Source organism: Agelaius phoeniceus, chromosome 6 (assembly GCF_051311805.1).
Source record: "Agelaius phoeniceus isolate bAgePho1 chromosome 6, bAgePho1.hap1, whole genome shotgun sequence".
Classification (NCBI taxonomy): domain Eukaryota; kingdom Metazoa; phylum Chordata; class Aves; order Passeriformes; family Icteridae; genus Agelaius; species Agelaius phoeniceus.
In genome coordinates this window covers 58898591-58917522 of record NC_135270.1, presented here as the reverse complement: position 1 = coordinate 58917522, position 18932 = coordinate 58898591, and the positions used below count along the sequence as shown (strand labels likewise).

The 18932-nt window shown below is 42.7% G+C and overlaps 1 protein-coding gene across 5 annotated transcripts; it reads left to right on the top strand.

Annotated features, from left to right (window-relative positions):
- Positions 1–1120: 1120 nt before the first annotated feature.
- PCNX4 (pecanex 4) lies at positions 1121–18227 on the top strand. Of its 5 annotated transcripts, none has more exons than XM_077180817.1 (12): positions 1121–1266; positions 4003–4110; positions 4414–5140; positions 6778–6957; positions 7046–7560; positions 8371–8471; positions 8620–8742; positions 9573–9972; positions 13225–13328; positions 13754–14790; positions 15292–15478; positions 16254–18227. In XM_077180817.1, the coding sequence occupies exons 3-12, from the start codon at positions 4452–4454 to the stop codon at positions 16503–16505; spliced, it is 3588 nt and encodes a 1195-aa protein (XP_077036932.1). In that variant the 5' UTR covers positions 1121–1266; positions 4003–4110; positions 4414–4451; the 3' UTR covers positions 16506–18227. The 5 variants fall into 5 exon arrangements, with proteins under 5 accessions (XP_077036932.1, XP_077036933.1, XP_077036931.1 ...); XM_077180818.1 differs by lacking the exon at positions 1121–1266 and adding an exon at positions 3735–3756; XM_077180816.1 differs by lacking the exon at positions 1121–1266 and having other exon boundaries at positions 3811–4110.
- Positions 18228–18932: the final 705 nt, after the last annotated feature.

The following is an 18932-nucleotide window of genomic DNA, read 5'->3' as shown; positions in this document are numbered from 1 at the left end:
TCTGTGCCACTGAACTACATTTAAAAGAAATTCAATAAAGACAAATGGTCATTGTCCTCTGGTGGTGTTTCCAAGATTTTACACTGGATTCCCCAATCCAACTGTCTTTTTATTATCTCTGAAGAATAAAGATTAACAGACCTATGAAAAGATGATGATGCTTCTGATGAGAACTGCTTCTAGTGAATCCATTGTCTAAAATTCCAAGCACATGCTTGTGTGTTAAATTACATATTCAGATTAAAACAGATATAACTGTTCCTAACTATCTACATGGTGATTGTTCTAACAGGGATTAACATAGACGTGTGCCCTGGTGTTAATACACTAAATTATATAATTATTTTAGTTTTATTAGATCTTAATTACAGTTTACCCAAAAAGCATGCATGCCGACTCTGCTAAACATTCTTTTAACAAATGTGTTAAAACAGGTGTAATTTGAAGTGGTACTGCAGTATTCGGATTTATATTTCAGTTTGCCACTGAATGCTCAATTTGACTTAACCTAGAAGAAAACAGAATTAATTTGGTTTTGAGGCTAAAACCAATGTTCGTGTCTTGAATTAATTAACACATAAATGCCATTATTATTCAAGATTAAGGGAATTTTTTGGGGTGTTCTGTTATGATGTCAGAATGCTGGGGACCTTCTCGCCCTCTTTAACTCCCTGACAGGAGGGTGAAACCAGGTGGGGACCGGGATCTGCTTCCAAATTCTTCTCCAAATTCTCTATTCAAACAAGGGACAGGATGAGAGGACACAGTCTGAACATGTAGCGGGGCAGGTAAATTGAACATTAGAGGAATTTTTTCCAGGAAGGAAGATCAGACATTGGAACGGGCTGGCCAGGGAAGTGGCGGAGTCATGGTCCCCGGAGGTGTTAGAGCCTGGCCGGGCACTCAGTGCCGTGGTCTGGCCATGGACTCGATGATGCCAGAGGTCTTTTCCACCCGGATCCATTCTGGGATGCTGCCCTCACCCGTGAGGGAGCGGGAGCACCGCGGCCCCTCAGCGCTCCGGTACCGACCCCGCCGAGGCGGCGCCGGGAGCGGGACGAGGCCGGCCGGAGCCATTTCCCGCAGGCAGCGCGTCCCCACCGCCTCCCTCAGGCGGGCAAAATGGCGGCGGCCGCTGAGGGGCGGGAAAAAGGGGCGGGCAGGGAACGGGAGCGCTGCGCCATCCTCCTCCTTCTCCTCCTCCTCCCAGCGCCGGCTCGGCCCCGTGCCCTGCCGCCCCCTGCCCGTTCCGAGCCCGGGCCACAGGTAGGTGCCGTCCTTACCGCGGGTTTGCTCCCCGGCCCTTCCCCTCCGGAGACCGCAGAGGTGTTTTTCGTATTCGCTGGGTGTTTTTATTCAAAGCCTGCAGAAGAGATGAGGGGAGCTGGGTGGGTGCGAAGTGTGGTGGCCCCCGTGGGAGCCCCTCTGGCCAGGGGCAGCGGTGCCTCGGGAGGAGGCGGCCAGCGACCCTTCCCAAAGGGGATCCCGGGATGCTCGTCCCATAACTGATGGGATGTGCTGTCCTAAATGCTGTGTGCCCTGGGGAATGGAGCCAGCACTGCTGAGCAGGGGCTCGCAGCCTGTTCCTCCTGGCTGGAAGCTGGCCTGCAGCACAGTGGGGTCTTTAGCCACGGATTTTCCTCCAGGGAATCTTTAACCCGGTGTGTGGGAGCATCTGGATTCGGTGGGCAGGGGATGCCACAGCCTCCCCTTCACCTCCCATGTCCCTTATCATCTCCAGTTGGCTAGCAGGTGGTTTGTAACCCCTACCCTTAAACACCTGTAGCACCACCGAGGTAAGGATTTTTAAGCCCTCTGTGTTTCAGCTGCTTAGGTGGCAGACAGCTCTACACATACTCTGTAATCTGCTAAAAATAAATGCAAACCAAACTCAGCTGATCCAACATCAGCCCACGTGAAGGATGGTGTCCGTTTAGACAAAAATTCATGGCCTCCTGTGAATTCCTGCTTGAATTTGTGGCAAGGTTTGTTTATTTCCCTTTGTAATAACGAGGTTATTGCGGGGAAAACTTGTGAAGCGACTTTATGGTGTTAAAGCCCTTTTTCCATCCTTGCTGTGATGGTATCCAAGTGGCACAGATCCCCTGGGTGATGACAGACTGTTGTGTTAGGCGTTGTTTGGGTATCCAGGCAAGTTGTCAAAGTGGGGCTGGGCCTGTATGTCAGGAATGTGTATTGAAGCCAGGTCCTGTAAACACTCACAAATGTGTGCAGCCTTGTTGCTAGGGCTTTGCACAGGAATAAGACGTGGATGAGTCTCCCTTTGAAGTCCTGATGTGCTACCTGAGTAGCTGGAAGCCGGGAGAACAGCAGAGGGAAGAGTTTCCATAGTTAGCAAGCTTCAGTAAATAAATTCACCTCTTTTTATGGCTCGTTTTGGAGCAGAGCCAAGTGGAACTATATTGTTTATGTGCGTAGATTCTTGTGTCTCACACAAAGATGCCTATTGTTTACACAGAAACTGTAAGGGGAATGTTTTGTTAACATTTGGTTAGCAATATAAACTAACAAACACAAATGCAGACTGGAACTTGAAACAAAAATAGCCCAGAAAAACTCAGCTGCCCAAAAACTGTTTTTCAAGGAAAACTCTGCACCTATTGGTTCTATATTTTCTTTTTAAACTCAGCTTCTGTCATTTCCATGCCTATAAATCTTCTACTGCATGTAGCTATCCCAGCAATTTAAGCTCCATGTCCATGCACCCTCTAAACAGTGCTTATTTTTCTAAAGAAGACTGATTCAATTGTGATATTTTATAATTACATTTGAAATTCATTTTTAGTTGTGTGTCGCTGTTACATTTTCAAATTCCTGAGCTGACTGGGATGAATTCCCCTCTCCATTGTCAACATGTGTCTTTTCCATTAGTTCCAGTAGGACTGACTGCTGCCTTCTCCTTACATTTAAGAAACTTTCAGTGGCTTAAAATAGTAGGACCAAAAAAAAAAAAAACCTGTTTTTTCAATATTTTGTTGAAAAAAACCAAAAAAATCCACAGCCTACATAAAGAGTAGTTACAGAGCCTGTGGGGTCCTGCTTTCCATGATGGAGTATATTGACTTAGTGGATGTGGAATGTAAATTTTCAGTCATGATAATGCATAAAATCTCATTTGCACTGTTTCCAGCTTCATTCCCCAATGATCGGCATCTGTCAACAGTCAAGTGACTGAGACCTGTTTAAATAAATGGGGTGAATTGTCCTCAGAAGGGCTCAGAAAGGTTTGGTATTGTAGCAAAAAGGGACCACAGTAATTTGAGGACTCTGTGGCAGCCAGATGTTTAATTTTTAATGTCTCACCAGTGATGGCAATGGATATTCATCAGATTGTACAGCTCCAGGGGAAGAAAGTCAGTCAGAATTTCTGTCCTTGCACATCTCCTAATGCACACTATCTCTTTTATAGAGTTATTATTAGTGACATTGGCACTGCTTTTTTTGTGCTGTTTTTTTCACCCTGTTTCTTAGCTTGAGTACTTCTGCCTGTCACTCCTAGATTCTTGCTTTCATGATTAGTAGCACAGCATTATATTTGAATATCACAGTTATCACCTTACATTCATTGTTTCTACATTGCCTGATCCTCTCTGAATGAGCATTCAAACCTATTTCTTTTTGATGGGTTGTTGTAAATGTCTACAGGTATCTTTTTTTCCTTTCTTTCAGCTTTTTCCATTGGCACCATGAAGAATATATCCTAATTCTGCTAAAACTCACAAGTATTGTGTTTGGGTTTGTTTTTTTTTTAATTTATAAGTTTTAGGAAGCAGAAAGTGAACTGCTTATTTTACTTTACAGTGAGATCCTGTCCTGCAGCTGGGCTGTGTAGGGAGGACAGTAACAATGCTGATGTGGAAAACAATTTGTAATACTTTAACGTATTTATGTAAAAAAAGCTTTATTGCATGTAATACTTTAACATATTTATGTAGAAAAAGCTTTATTGCATAAAGTTTTAATTTTCTTTTTTTTTTACAGGGACCTCTGTGTGCCTGAGTCTTTGCACTTGTGTGACTGGTCACTGGAAACACAGACTCTGTGTACAGAGATCCTTAACAGGATTTGGAATTGGAGGGCTCTGGCAAGGTGTGATTGCAATCAGATTGAGTGGGAAGAATGTCAGTTTTAGGAAGGCATTCTGATGGGGAGATGGGTTGGTTTTGTCATCTCCCAATAACATATATTTTTATTTGCAACCTTCAGATGAAAGAAATGTGTTCACATTTTAAAACAGATGTTTTCTTAGTGGTTGTATTCTGAGAAATTCTAACGGCAGCATGTCAGAATTCCACTGTAGCTTGGTAGATAAAAAGAAGACACAAGAATTCCCTGGGTTCTGAGTTCCAGAATCAGTAATGTATCCATGTATTCCTTCCTGTTCTCCTCCAGGAAAGATGATCCCCAGCCTGCACTCCTGAGCCACGAGGATGGGGCCAGATGTCCCCCTGCTCAATGACTACAAGCAGGAGTTCTTCTTGAAGCGCTTCCCTCAGACTCTGCTGGGAGGTCCCAGGTTCAAATTAGGCTACTGTGCCCCTCCCTACATCTATGTGAACCAGATCATCCTTTTCCTGACACCATGGCTTTGGGGAGGAGTGGGAACACTCCTGTACCAGCTGGGGGTGATGAAGGACTCGTGCACAGCAGCGCTGTCGGGAGGACTCATGTTTGTTACTGCACTTGCTCTTCAGATGACAAACCTCTATGCAAAGCAGAAAACAGTGACAGTAGAAAGAATGCAAATTCAGAATACCCTGACAGATGAAGATGAGTTTGAATTTTCCAGCTGTGTAGGTTCAGAGACAGTAAAATTTATTATTCCTGGCAAGAAGTACATAATCAACACTGTATTCCATTCCCTTCTGGCAGGGGTATTGTGTGGGCTGGGAACTTGGTATTTGCTGCCAAACAGAATAACCTTGTTATATAACAACATTGGAGGAACTGTTGTGATCTTTGTGTTTGGATGGGTGACCATATGTATAGGAGAGTATTCATTAATCATAAACACAGCCACTGAAACAGCCACTTTCCAGGCACTGGATACTTATGAAATCACTGCTCTGATGAGACCTTTCTACATTTTTGTCTTTATTGCAGTGGATCTTGCACACAGGTAAACGTAATAATGCATTTAGCCACTTAAAGTGATGGTTATTCTGTGTATTTTTGATGGGAAAGGTTAAATTATTCTTCTGAGGAAAATTTATTTTGAGATTCTAATCAGCTGTAGTAACTTCAAAGGAAGAAGATTGATGCATATATGATAAAAATTGAGGTTCTATGCTGTGTATAAAAGGCTCTTAAATTTTTATAGCATCCCATGTAAACTAGGAAGAGCAGTTTGTAAGACATAGTTTTAGCTATCTTCTACCACGTCATTTTTCATATTTTTGTATTGGAGCATTTGCAAATATATCCTTTTAAAGGATGTGTTTTGAAAACACATGTTCCTGACCTGGAATCATAAATCTAAACACTGCAAGCTTCAGGATTACTGGATTTATGTCCAGATTTCATCCTGGAATGCTTCCTAATTAAAGCTCCATAAAGTGATAGCAGAGGTTTTTATACAACAGGCAAAAAAACCCAAAAAAAGCCAAAAACTTCTGAATTTGGTTTTAATGAATGGATAAGCAAATGGGAATATTGCTGTGACTTTATGATACAGATTCTGAACTTGGATTTTTAATTGCTTTTCCAATATGAAAGAGCTGTGTCAGTCTAAAAATTAGGAGAGTCACATTTCTGGTTTTCAGATGAGTGTCTTAGCTGAAGTATTTGTAGTTTGAGCCTCCTAAAACAAGATACTTTTAGATTTACTCTCTGCATTCTTTCTCCCTGTCAGGTGATATTTATAGCACTTTGTCACATGTACATATTTTATGGGTGGGTTACTTCAGATACATTAAAAAAAAGCATGTTTGAATTTGCTAGGTTTGCACTGGGAGATGTCCTTGTTAATGATTTACCCTAATTGCCACTTCAGGTGAGGTACAAAAATTATACATGTGGTCTTGGACTCCAAATTCTTCTATCCAATTTCCTGAGGAGAAGATTAAGACATTGTCAAAATTCTTGATAAAATTCCTCTGAGCTTGCTTACTTATTAAAAAGGAGAGAGAAACCAAATATTTTGGCAGTCCACCACCTTTAACTGGTAAACTACATATGGATTAGAATTTATGCAAATTTCTAATTCTGATCTTTGTGGTTTTGCAGGAAGATTTTGACATTTTTATGTAGAAATAAATCAGTTTAGGAATATACAGTATTATCTGTAGGTGTACAGGCAACATGCCAATTCTAGTGTTAAAGCTTAGATCTTGGGCCTTGAAATTGCATGAAAGTTTGCTTTTGTGTCTCTGAAAAAATACTTTATAATTTTTTGTTAAACAGTTGAGGCCTTGGAGCCTGTGAACCTTTCTTTTTTGCACAAGTATTTTTTCAGTGTATTATCACAGCAGTAACAAAAATAATTGGGATAATTGCATCACTGTACTCATCTGAAGGCTTCAAAAACTTTTAAATGAAAATTTAGTCTGTGTTCTGGTGATCTAATTAATGTGTTACTGTCCCGAGCATAAATATATGTCCTTATTCTTCCTTTTAAAAGATACTCATTAGGTTTTATAGGTTGAATGTGTAAGGTTTTTACTTTGGGATTTGCTGTAGTAATTAAACAGGAAGTCTTCCCACATGGAAGTTATTTTTCCTTTCACAGAAGTCAAATCCATTTCTTCTTTTATCCAGGTTTGCTGTCAACGCACCCATTCTAGAGCAGACAAACCAGATTTTGCACATCCTGTTTCTTTTTCTGCCATTCTTGTGGGCAATGGGAATTCTGCCCCCACTTGATGCACTTTTTCTCTGGGGAATGGAACAACTGTTGGAGTTTGGACTAGGAGGTTCACCTATGTCAAGTAACACCAAGTAAATGTTTATACAATTGTAAAATACATCAGTATTGTTTATAACCTTTTTCTTTTCAAGCAAATCTTCTTTATTTTCTCCTTCACAGGTTGTTAGTAATGTTTCTCATTTCTGCTGGAACAGCAATAGCATCGTATTTCATTCCCAGCCCCCTCGGTGTGATCCTCTTCATGACTGGATTTGGGTTCATACTGAGTCTTAACCTAAGTGAGATTGGGTTTGCCCTCAAACACACCATGATCAGCCATTTAGCCTCCAGCAAAGCTAAAAATGCTCACAGGGGTCTTAGAATACAATTTGGATGGAGGGAATTTATTTTCTATGTGGCTGTGTTGGCATTTGCTCTCACAGAAGCGAGTCTGCTGCATCAATTTGCAGGCTCCTCATCATTTTCCCAAGCCAGACCCCAGGCCATAGCAAGTTACATTCTGATCCTATTACTTGTAATTATGTGGATTCTTAGAGAGATTCAGAGAGTGTACTTGTTTGGAGTCTTCAGAAACCCCTTTTACCCAAAGGATGTCAGGACTGTGGCTGTGTTCATGGAGAAGCAAAGAAGGCTAATGAAAGTTGGTGTTGTCAGGAGGATTTTACTAACACTAGGTAGGAATACACCACTGTCTCTTGTTTGTTAGATGATGCTTGTAGGGAGATTGAAACTCTAGAATTGCTGTATGTGCAAGATTCTGTGAATGAGCCAAGGGAAACCAAGTGGCTGGAAATACTTGTTTATGTCTTGTTAAATTGTGCATTGAGTTCAGTTACTGGTCCACCATATTTGAAAGTGATTAAATTTGGAAGTGATTTGATTTATTTCTTTTATAGGGGTGAACCTAAAAAACTGAGCCTTTTAAAAGCCCAGCTGAGAAAGCAGGGCCTTTTAAAGGATTTTAGTTACAACTGCAGTACCAACTTTTAAAAAGATGTACTTGGAAACAAAATGAGTTGAAAGTCTTCAAGCTGACCAAATATTTGGTTCTTAGAGCTTGCTAGTAAAGGGAAGAGCCTCCTTTCTGGTAGGTTAGTAACAAATGCATCTACTTTGAGGGAATAAAAAATCAATTTAAATTATTTCATTTCATAAAGAAGCATTAGTTTGGGGAAATACATTGATGACTGCTATTCCATGTTGATTTTTACTTATTTGACTATTCTCTTGGAGAAACAAATAAAGGATAAAGGAACTAATAGCAAGTAAGAGCTAAGCATCAATGTAAATGTTTGTTGTCCTGGGCTATTAGTGCAAATAAATTGTTTGATATCGTGGGAGTGTAATACAAAGAGGAGTTTGTGATGATGAAGGGAAGGTTTCTCTTTTTGTGCTGGGATTTCCATCCTGCAATAAGACTGCTTACCTCTGTTGACTTTTGTTGTGTTTTTGGAAGGTCAATGATTCTTTTGTTTCAATTGCAGTGTCTCCGTTTGCTATGATAGCATTCCTGTCACTTGACCATTCCCTACAAAACCTGCATTCCGTGTCTGTTTCCATTGGATTCACAAGGATGTTCAGGATGGTAATTTAAATTTTAAATATGTTAGCCTTAGAAATGCTCTTCTACATGACTTGAGAACCAAGGTGACCTGGAAGAAATATTCCAGGTCATGAAAGCATGAGATAATAGATGTGGTTTTTAATGTGTTTCTAACATATCTCTATTTTAGGTCTGGCAAAATACAGAAAATGCCTTACTAGACATGGTGGTTGTCTCAGCAGCACAAATGTTGGTGTTTAATCCAGACCTCTGGTGGAACAGGAGCCTTGATACAGGAATCAAACTCTTGCTGGTAATTGTAGGAGCGTTGGGGTGGGTGGGGGGTTGGAGATGAGAGATCTCTGCAGCCAGGTCAGGAACTTGGGGTTTATTGCAAAGGGCCTGGGTGCAGGGCCCTGCTGGGAGCTGCCAGCCACAGCTCAGAGCAGGCCCGAGAGAAGAGAGGGGGAGAGAGGGTGAGAGGGTTACACAGTAAGAGGGGAAGAGCATAAGGGAGTAAGAAAGGTAAGAGAGTGAGGCTCCTGTTACAATACAATAAATCTTCTTCTGTGTTGAATATTCTAATTCTCACTAACCAATCTAGTACAATATACAAATCCTATAGCATTTCCATACAGCCTATAAGAATCATTACATTACCATACTGTGTTACATTTTAAACCCTAAAAACCACTCTTTGGACCCCTTCTGCCAAGTTAGTAGGGTTTGCTCTGACCCTTGGACCTGCCTGCAAGCAGAGGGTATTGTTTCATCAAAAAGGGATTACCTTCAGCTGGCCACACCATTGTTTTCCAGTTGTTCAGTAACTGAGGTATCTCAAATCTTGCTTTCATTCCAATCTCACTTATAGTTTCTATATTCTCAAAATCTTTTGCCAGACAATCATGTTTATAAGGCTTTCCTGTTTCATCTTCCCCAACAGGTAATGGTCATATTGTAAAATTTAGCAGATAATTGTTATCTGAAGTCTCTGTTTCTGTTGGAGAATTACAGCAGGGGCCAGGACCCAGCAGCAGACAGAAGCTAAAATCTGTGTATCTGTAAGATAGCATCTCACACCAAGCAATGATAGCAATGCTTCATTTTCTTAAAATTGCTGTATCTGTGCCGAGTGTGCCGCAGGCTACAAACCGTGCGCTTCCTGCCCGTGTGCCGCAGGTCGGTCTCCTGCGGGATCGGCTGCTCCAGTTCCTGTCCAAGCTGCACTTTGCCATCGCCATCCTCCTCACCTCGTGGACGGAGAAGAAGCAGCGCCGCAGATCCAGCGCCGCCCTGATCGCGCTCAACGTTGCCTTCTTCCCCGTGCTGCTGGCCCTGGTGGCCGTCTCAGCGCTGCTGTCCTCGCCCCTGCTGCCCCTCTTCACCCTGCCCGTGTTCCTGGTGGGCTTCCCCCGGCCCCTGCGGAGCTGGCCGGGCCCCGCGGGCGGCACCGCCTGCGTCTGCTCCGACACCGTCTACTACCGGCAGCTGGTGCCCGGCCTGGCCGCGGCTCTGCAGTCTGCGCTGGCGGCCGGCGGCCTGGGTACGTACAGGGAGCACTGAAATGATGCAGCTAAACAGTGCAGCAAAGGGGGCTTTCCACCCAAAACCTTGGCATTGGATCCCTCCCAGCACCCCAAACCCATTGGGATCAGATCCCTCCCAATGCCTTAAACCCCTTGGTATCAAATCCCTCCCAAGGCCTCAAAACCGTTGGGACTGGATCCCTCCCAAGGCCCTAAGCCCCTTGGGATTGGATCCCTCCCAATGCCCCAAAACCCCATGGGATCAGATCTCTCCCAAGGCCCCTAAACCCTTGGGATTGGAACCCCCCCAATGCCCTAAACCCCTTGGGATCAGATCCCCCCCAATGCCCCAAAAGCCTTGGGATCGGATCCCTCCCAGTACCCTAAAACCCTTTGGGATCCTATCCCTCCCAATGCCCCAAAACCCTTTGGGATCATATCCTTCCCAATGCCCCAAAACCCTTGGGATCAGATCCCTCCCAATGCCCCAAAACCCTTTGGGATCATATCCCTCCCAATGCCCCAAAACCCTTTGGGATCATATCCCTCCCAATGCCCCAAACCCTTTGGGATCATATCCCTCCCAATGCCCCAAACCCCTTGGGATCAGATCCTTCCCAATGCCCTAAACCCCTTGGGATCAGATCCTTCCCAATACCCCAAAACCCTTTGGGATCATATCCCTCCCAATGCCCCAAAACCCTTGGGATCAGTTCACTCCCAATGCTCTAAAATTCTTGATATCAGATCCCTCCCAAGGCCCTAAAACCCTTGGGATTGGATCCCTCCGAAGGGAGGAGAATCAGTGGTTGAAAACCAAGTTTCACAGCTGGGATAAATCTGATATTCAGAGATTGCTCAGGAAAAAGTGGTTACTTTTATCCTTCTTGTACAACCAACAATAGGACAAAGGGGAAGAATAGAAAAGAAGAGCTACAAGTTGCAGCAGGGGAGGTTCAGGTTGGATTTTGGGAAAATTTCTTCCCTGGACAAAAGGTTAAGCATTGGAACAGGCTCCCCAGGGAGGTGGTGGTGTCCCCATCCCTGGGAGCATCCAAGAAACAAGGAGATGTAGCAGTTTGTGAAATGGTTTCATGGACATGGTGGTATTCAGTCAAAGGCTGGGCTTGATGATCTGGGAGATCTTTCCCAGCTAATGATTCTACTATGTCTACTTGTTACAATCCTAGTAAAAAATAACTCTTTTGTTACCTTTAAGGGGATACTAAATGGTGGTGAAACAGTATCAACCCTAATCTTTACAGAGTAAAAAGGATGGAATGCATTGATCCCACCTAGCTGGAGGCAGTAAATTGGGCTCTTTAGCCAGACAGCATAGAGAAGGATGTGTGTCAGACTGCTCTCTGTAAGTCTGTCTGTCTCTGCATCAATCCCATTACTCAGCATCCAGAAGGTGACTTTGCTAATTTGGCTATGTTAATTTGTTATGGTGAATACTGGATATTTGTGAAGTACATGATGTAGCCTAAGTAAACAGCTGAGAACAAACCCATTGATAAGATTTAATGTCATATCTTGTGCAGGCAGTTGAGGTGGGATTGCAGCAGCACTTGTGGATTTACAGCCTGGTAAAGGCATTGTGATGGGCTTTTCACAGAATTACAGAGACAGAGGTGAAGAAATGCCCAGTCTTTTTCCCAGCTGGAGACAGAGTAACTGTTTTAAAATTGCAAGGTCATTTTTTTGAGAAACAGCCTTTGTGTAACCTAAATAATCAAAAGATTGTAGCCCTTAGACAAGAGGCAAATATTTACATAAGCCTCTTAGAAAATGGCTTATGGCTGGAAAAAGTGGCCTAATGTTTGAAGGCAGTGGAAGTTAACCTTAATCATGCTTTTCTGAAGAAAATATCCAGGTGCTTTACTAGGAAATATGTGCTGCACTTGCATCACTGGTTAGAGAGAGGTACTAAATAAAACCACAAAATTTTTTTCTCTAAAGAAGAATACTTCAGTCTGTCTACTGCATGAGTCCATTATGTTTTCTATTTACAATAGATATATTTATTATAATAATATATAGCTATCTGTCATAAATATATATATATATATGTTATCTATCTTTTATATCTATCTATATTTTATATATATACTTATTTTAATAGGGTTTTTTTCCCCCATTGCCATCATGACTGTGGTGGCATGTATGCCTTAGAATAAATAATTTAAAACACTAGTCTTGAGGGGTAAAAAGTCTCTTCTTTAATGGGAAAATCTGTGAATGAATGTCTTGAAGCAAGAAAAACTGTGGTGTTCTCAGATGAGTTCAAAAGGAAGCGATAGCACTTTGTGTGTCACTAATTTAAACCCAGAGTTTTTTCTGTGTAAAGGAGTTTTAGTAGTTTTAACTGCTAGCAAGAAAGGAATTAAAGTCTTTGCAAAATGTTAGCAAGAAAAGGCACTTCATTAGCTCAGTGGGTTAGAAAAGGTTACTTAAATTTTAACTACTGTTTAATGGTTGGTTTCACTGATTTCACCTTACAACATTTTAAAACTAAAATGTTCTGCAAGTGAGTGGTCACCAGACATGAGTGACAGCAGGAGCAGTTCATAAACTGGCAGCAAATGTCATGCTTAAGAATAGAACCATTGTGTTATGGGGCTTGACATTCAGCTATAGTTCAAATACAGTATAACCATCAGTTTTTAGGAAATTTGGCATTGCTTTTTTTGTGACATAGGTTAAAAAAAGAAAAAGTTTGGGCTGGTTTATTTTGGTGGTTTTTTTTTTTTTTTTGAGTACTAATTTGCTGTTGTTATAGACCTGATTTTCAAACTCCAGTTCAGTTATATTTTTATTTCTCTGATAACAAATAAACTTCCTACTCCACAGCAAATTGGGCCATTAGGAAACTCCTGTGGTATATAATGATTCTTTAATGTATTCTCAATAAGGAGGACTTTAGGTCTCCAGAGAACACTCCAGTGGGAACTGTGTGGTTGGAAATGCAGCCAAAAAATGATCTTTAATCATGAAAGTCATCTCTGCAAAGGGAATTGAGGGTGGAGTTGTTTAACCCTGGTCTGGTGGGAATAATGTAGTCCTGCAGTTGTGTGAGGTTTTCCAACTTTCCACAGCTTTTTCAAAGCTGCAATTTCAGCCAGTTTTTTTTCAAGATTCTCAGGTTAGCCAGTGTTAACTGATTGCAATGCTGATGCAGAAATATTTTGTGTTTGCTTTTGAATCCTTTCCTTGTCATGTAGTAAAGGTAATATGTAGTTTTTTGTTTGGTTTATTTTCTTGCCCAGGTCTCTCTCTGCCTGGGTCTCATTACTTGTGCCGCTTTCAGGACAGGCTGATGTGGATATTGGTGCTGGAAAAAGGCTTCACATACTGTGGTGTTAACATTAAGGTAATTGCATGCTGAGCACTGAGATGTTGATGTTTGGAAATCGTGCAAACATTTTGCTGTGTAACATTTCAGCAGTGTAACTGATTTACATTTCATTTTCTAAGATGAGTGTTGTACTAATTAGCCTTGCAATTTACATGAGTAGCAGATGTGAAATTTTTTATCATTTAGCTTGTGACAGAATAGCTTTAATAAGCTGGCTAATAAGATTTGCATCAAGCAAAGATTTATTTAAGACATTGATCTGTGCCTGATATTGCAGTGAGTGCTTTGTTATTGCTGTTATCTCTGGATAGATTTGTAGCTTCAGTTGTGGAAATACTGACAATCATCTTGTTCAGAATAATTCTGTTGCAATGCTTGCTAGCATTTGAAGTTATGTCCTGGTGAAGACTAACAGGAAGCTGTTTTCATGTGTGCTTTAGGGGCTAGAACTGCAGGAAACATCCTGCCATGCTGCTGAAGCTCACAGAGTGGATGAAATTTTTGAAATGGCCTTTGAACATCAGGAGCACACAAGGATTCTGTCTCCCAATCCCCATTTTGGACACATCCTGACTCCCTGTACTGTGGTTCCTGTGCGGCTGTATTCTGATGCCAGGAATGTGTTATCTGGAATAATTGATTCCCATGAGAATTTAAAGCACCTGAAAGATGATTTTGTGAAGGTCCTTGTATGGATGCTTGTCCAGTATTGTTATAAAAAATCCAAGACGTGGGAAAGCCCAGGCAGTGCCAACAAGAACAAACAAGAATCATTTCCAGAAAATCAGCATAGTGGTGCAGTGAAAGGATCCAGAGCTCTGAGGGAAGAAGACAGCTTTAGTGTTGATACAGTGGAGGACTGGACTGATGAGAGTGACATTTTTGATTTTGAACCCAGTAGCAGAACAAGAGACAGAAAAGATCCCAGGCAGTTGGGACTGACACCCAAAGTGCACCTGTCTATTCCAGGGTCTATAGAAACACAGAGCCAAGACTTCCTACATGAAATGTCTCCAGAAGATAAATTAAACAGGGCTATGGTGCTTGGGCTGCCTGCTGTGGACAAAGGGAAACAGCCAGAAGTTTTACCTCGTGTAGAATTCAGTTGCTCTTACTCGGAGCTGCTGAGCATCCCCGAAGAATGGAGAACAGCTCCAGTGCCTTCTTCCAAAGTCAGTGAAATGAGGCAGAGGTTTCCTGAGGAATGGTACCACTTTGTTTTGAGCCAGCTGGACTTTTTTCATTTGAAAGAGAAGCCTTCCAGTTTACTCACAGACCTGATGAAAGATCAAGCTCTGAAAGAGCTGTACATCCACGGGGTGCTGTCGTGCTGCTTTGGTCTGTTTGGGCTGGATAACGCCGTGCCTGCCCCTCGCCACGTCTTCAGGGCATACACTGGTGGCATCCCCTGGTCTGCTGGCTTGGACTGGCTCACAGGCAAACCAGAGCTCTTCCAGCTGGCATTAAAAGCATTCAGGTAAAAGAAAACAGTTTCCTGAGATTAATGAAATGACACTTCTCTATATAAATTTCTAATGCTTTGTTAAACCCATATAATTTAAATTTATTTGTAGTTTTTTCCTATGTAAATACTGCCTGTGACTCCAGGCAGTGAAGCCTGTGGTATGGAGGTTCTTCTTTCTTCTCCACAGCAGCTGCCTCCAATCTGCTGTGTTAAATGGGGAAAAACAACCTGTTTTCATTGACCCCAGATCTCAGCAGTTGTGCTGGATTTAGATATTTGGCAGTAACCATTATCAGGCACTGAGGAAGTGTTGGAAGTGAATGAGAGGTGTTTAAGCTGATGTGTTTCACATGTGGGTGAGCTAAAAGCACAACCAGACTGACTGGCAGTGACTCAGCTGGCAAGAAGTGACTGACAGAGTTGGTGGAGCCTCTCCATCCTCTGTGGCCTGAAGAGCTTTCTTCCTCCTATCTTTGCCACACAACTGACTGTGTGATGTTCTGCACCTTTCAGATACACCTTTAAACTTATGCTGGACAAAGCCAGCCTGGGCCCAGTGGAGAACTTCAGAGAGCTGGTGAATTACCTGGAGGGATACGAAAGCGATTGGTACATTGGGCTGGTGTCAGACCTGGAGTGGCAGCAAGCAGTTCTGCAGGAAAAGCCATACCTGTTCTCACTGGGGCATGATCCAAGCATGGTAAGGAGAAAAATTACTCAGTCAAAGTTTGGGTTTCTTTTTCACTGTTTTTTCCCCCTCTTGTAATTGTGTTCTAAAACATGAAGGCTCTGCAAGGTTGGTTTGTACTAAAGAGACTAAAGAGGAGCTGGCACCACTGTTGTTGAAAACCCCACTGCACTGTTCTTTCGATGCAGCAATATTTCCTGATTATATTCCAGTGGAGGCATTGAACTGAGGGGACTGGTTTAGACTTTGCTGTGTTTAAAGTGTTCATAGAGTGCAGCCCTGTCACTGTCATATTTTTTGAAAAATTCTTTTGCCCAGGATTTTCTCCTGGGAAGCTGAGAAGCCTCAGAGAAAAATGAAAACAATAATTATCTCATTTTGCTTTTCCTGTGTTTTGCTGCTTTAGAATGTGGTTTAGAAATTGTTTATCCAACAGGTGGTTGTTTGATTGGTTTCATGTGAATTGTTTTTACTTAATGACCAATCACCGTCAGGCTGTGTGGGACTCTGGGGAGTCAGTCATGACTCCTTTTAGTTAGGATACTTACAGAAGGTTTAACAAGATACTTTCTCTATTCTTTAGTATAGTTTTAGTATAGCATTCTTTTATTATTTTATGATATTATATTATATAAATTAACCTTCTAAAAACATAGGGTCAAATTCAATTCCTCCTTCATCCTGAAAACCCCAAAAATACCACACAACCCCAAAGCTTCGCTCAGTGCTTTGTAACCAAAACGCTCTTGTCAGACAATGTCCTGGACATCCTCATCTGTTCTTGCAGGGAATTTACACAGGGCGAGTCCTCACTCTGCAGGAGCTGTTAGTCCAGGTGGGAAAGCTCAATGCTGAAGCTGTGAGAGGCCAGTGGGCCAACCTGTCCTGGGAGCTGCTCTACGCCACCAACGACGACGAGGAGCGCTACAGCATCCAGGCACACCCGGCCCTGCTGCGCAACCTGACCGTGCAGGCGGCCGACCCGCCCCTGGGCTACCCCGTCTACTCCTCACAGCTCCTGCAGCTGCCTCTCTTCTAGGCCCTCCTTCCTCAGTCATGGCTGTTGCTGGTTTGTCCTTTTCCTCTGTGTGTTGCCATGCAATGTCCACGCTCCCCTGTGTGCTACAGATCAGGTGTTCCTCTCAGGGCGGCGCTGCCAGGCCGGTGCATGGCCTTGGTACAGAGGTGGTGCTGGCCAGAGCCTGCAGCAGGCAGGAAGGTGGGGTCTGGTTTCTTGCTGCTGGAACATGAGACACCATTGCCCTTGTGGCTGGTGAGCCACATGCTGAAATTCTCTTCTCCAGCTTAAAGAAAAGCAACATAATTCTTATCATTACCATAATTCTGCTCATTAACTATTTTTGGTGCATTCTGATTTAGTTTTACTTTTTTTTTTCTGTGGACAGGTGACCTGCACTGCCAGTCAGGTTATGGCCTCTTGTAGTGTTGGCCAAAGTGTACATAGGACTATTTATATGAATTTTTTTATTCTGGCCATTTTATATTGGACTGAGTTCAGTTCTAGCATTTGTTATATGACTCTCACTGATCTTCCTTATGTGTAGTAAGTTATCAGCCATGCTTTAACTAAATTCTAAGGGACAATTTTTACCAAACTACTTGTTTTGGTAAAAAGAATTTTATACAAACCAGTGTGTGCTCTGACACATTGACAGCCTGGGTGACTATTGATGAAAGAAGTAAATGTATATAATTAGGGGACAGAGGAAATTTTAAGAACAAATGCTATGATTTCATCTCCTTCTTCCAGTATCCATATATATGATATATATTTTATATATCTGTGTATATATGTTGTTGCTTTCAACCTCTCTCCACCTCCCTAACCAGTCTTCCACAAATGCAGTGAGAACTTGCTCACTCATTTGATGGGGGGTGGGTGGAAATCCAGCTAGAAGTATTTATTTTTTTAACCTTACTACAGGCTGGAACAGACCTGGACAGCTGGTTTGTAACATTACAGGTCACCTTGAAAACAGGTCCAGGTCCAGTTTCCAGTGGCTCATTTATCCTGTTCACTACCACCAGTCTTAGCACATAACTGTGTTTTCTCAGCACTACAGTGGTTACACTGTAGGCAAATGCTGAGCAGGGAGTTGGTAATTGATTTCCTACTCCTGCAGAATCAATTTAAATCAGAGATGCTCCATAACTGAAGCAGTACTGGTTTAGAACACCCAGCCTTGTCTGAGTCCAAGCACATTTATTACTTTTACTCCTCACCTTTAAGACCTTTTGTCTCATATGAAATTTGCCACAGAACCTTGTCCTGGTTCACAGCTGCTGGCTGTTCCTTTAGATAGTGGCCAGAAATGGTTTTTAAAAACTATGCAAGTGGTGTGGTGGATTTCTAAAGCAGGTTGGTCCTGGGCCCTGAGCTGCATCTGGAAATACAGAGCCATGGCAGTGATGTGGAAGGGGCTTACAGAGAGCACCTATTTCAGCTACCTCTCACAAGGAGGCAAATGTTTACTCTGATTTAAAACTTCCAAGGCAAGGAGTGTCATGAACTCCTCAAGCAATTCCAGTTCTTTGCTGCTCTTGCAGCAGCTGGAAAGTTGGAGCTATTTCCTAAAACTAATTAACCCTCCCTTGCCCCATTGTAAATCTCTTACTACTTGTCTTCCATATGGTCACAGAAAATTTAATTATCTTTTTTGCAGCAGCAGCAGTCAAAGATGGCTGTAATTTCTGCCCTCATCTTTGTCTTTTGTAAACTGAATAAACCAGTTGAGAAAGAGCTGAAGAGAACTGTGATCCTTTTCCCTTCCTTTCTCTGGGTTCTGTCCATCTGCTCCCCAGCCTTGAGGAGAGCTGCTGATAACTGGGCCCAGTGCTCCAGCAGAGCTCCTGATTGGCACCAGATGGAGCAGCACAATTGGCAATGGGCAGAGTTCCTGCTGGAGCACAGGAACGTGGAGCTGGGCTGTGCTGCCCTGCCACATCCTGTCCCCTGCAGTCACTGCTCACAGAGCCCCTTGGCACAGCACCCTCACCCTTAAACCTGTCTGTATCTTGCTTTTGGCAGAAACAGGAGATAAAGCTTTTGTTGTGTCTCAGATCTTTGCAGCTGAGTGCTCCTGTTCAGCTGGTTTGTTTGGTTTGGAGCATTTCTTTGATTTATCTGGAATTCAGGAATTGGAGCACCTTCAACCCTGGCCTTGTCTGTGCTCACAGGCTGCTGTTGGGATTACTGATGGCATCCTGCTCTCAGCAGTGGGACTGAGCTTGGGGACCCACTGTTATCCCTTGTGACCTCTGTTTTCTAACCAGGTGTGTGCAGAGCTTTATTTAGTTCTTCCCAACACCTCTTGCTTTAGATTGTGATGTTGCTCACACACAGGGCAGTGTAAGGGCAGCAGAAGGTAAGTCCTGATGTTGTGTCAGAAATGAAAGGATTTAGCCCTGAACACACATTTTGCTCCAGGAACACATCCCAAGCACA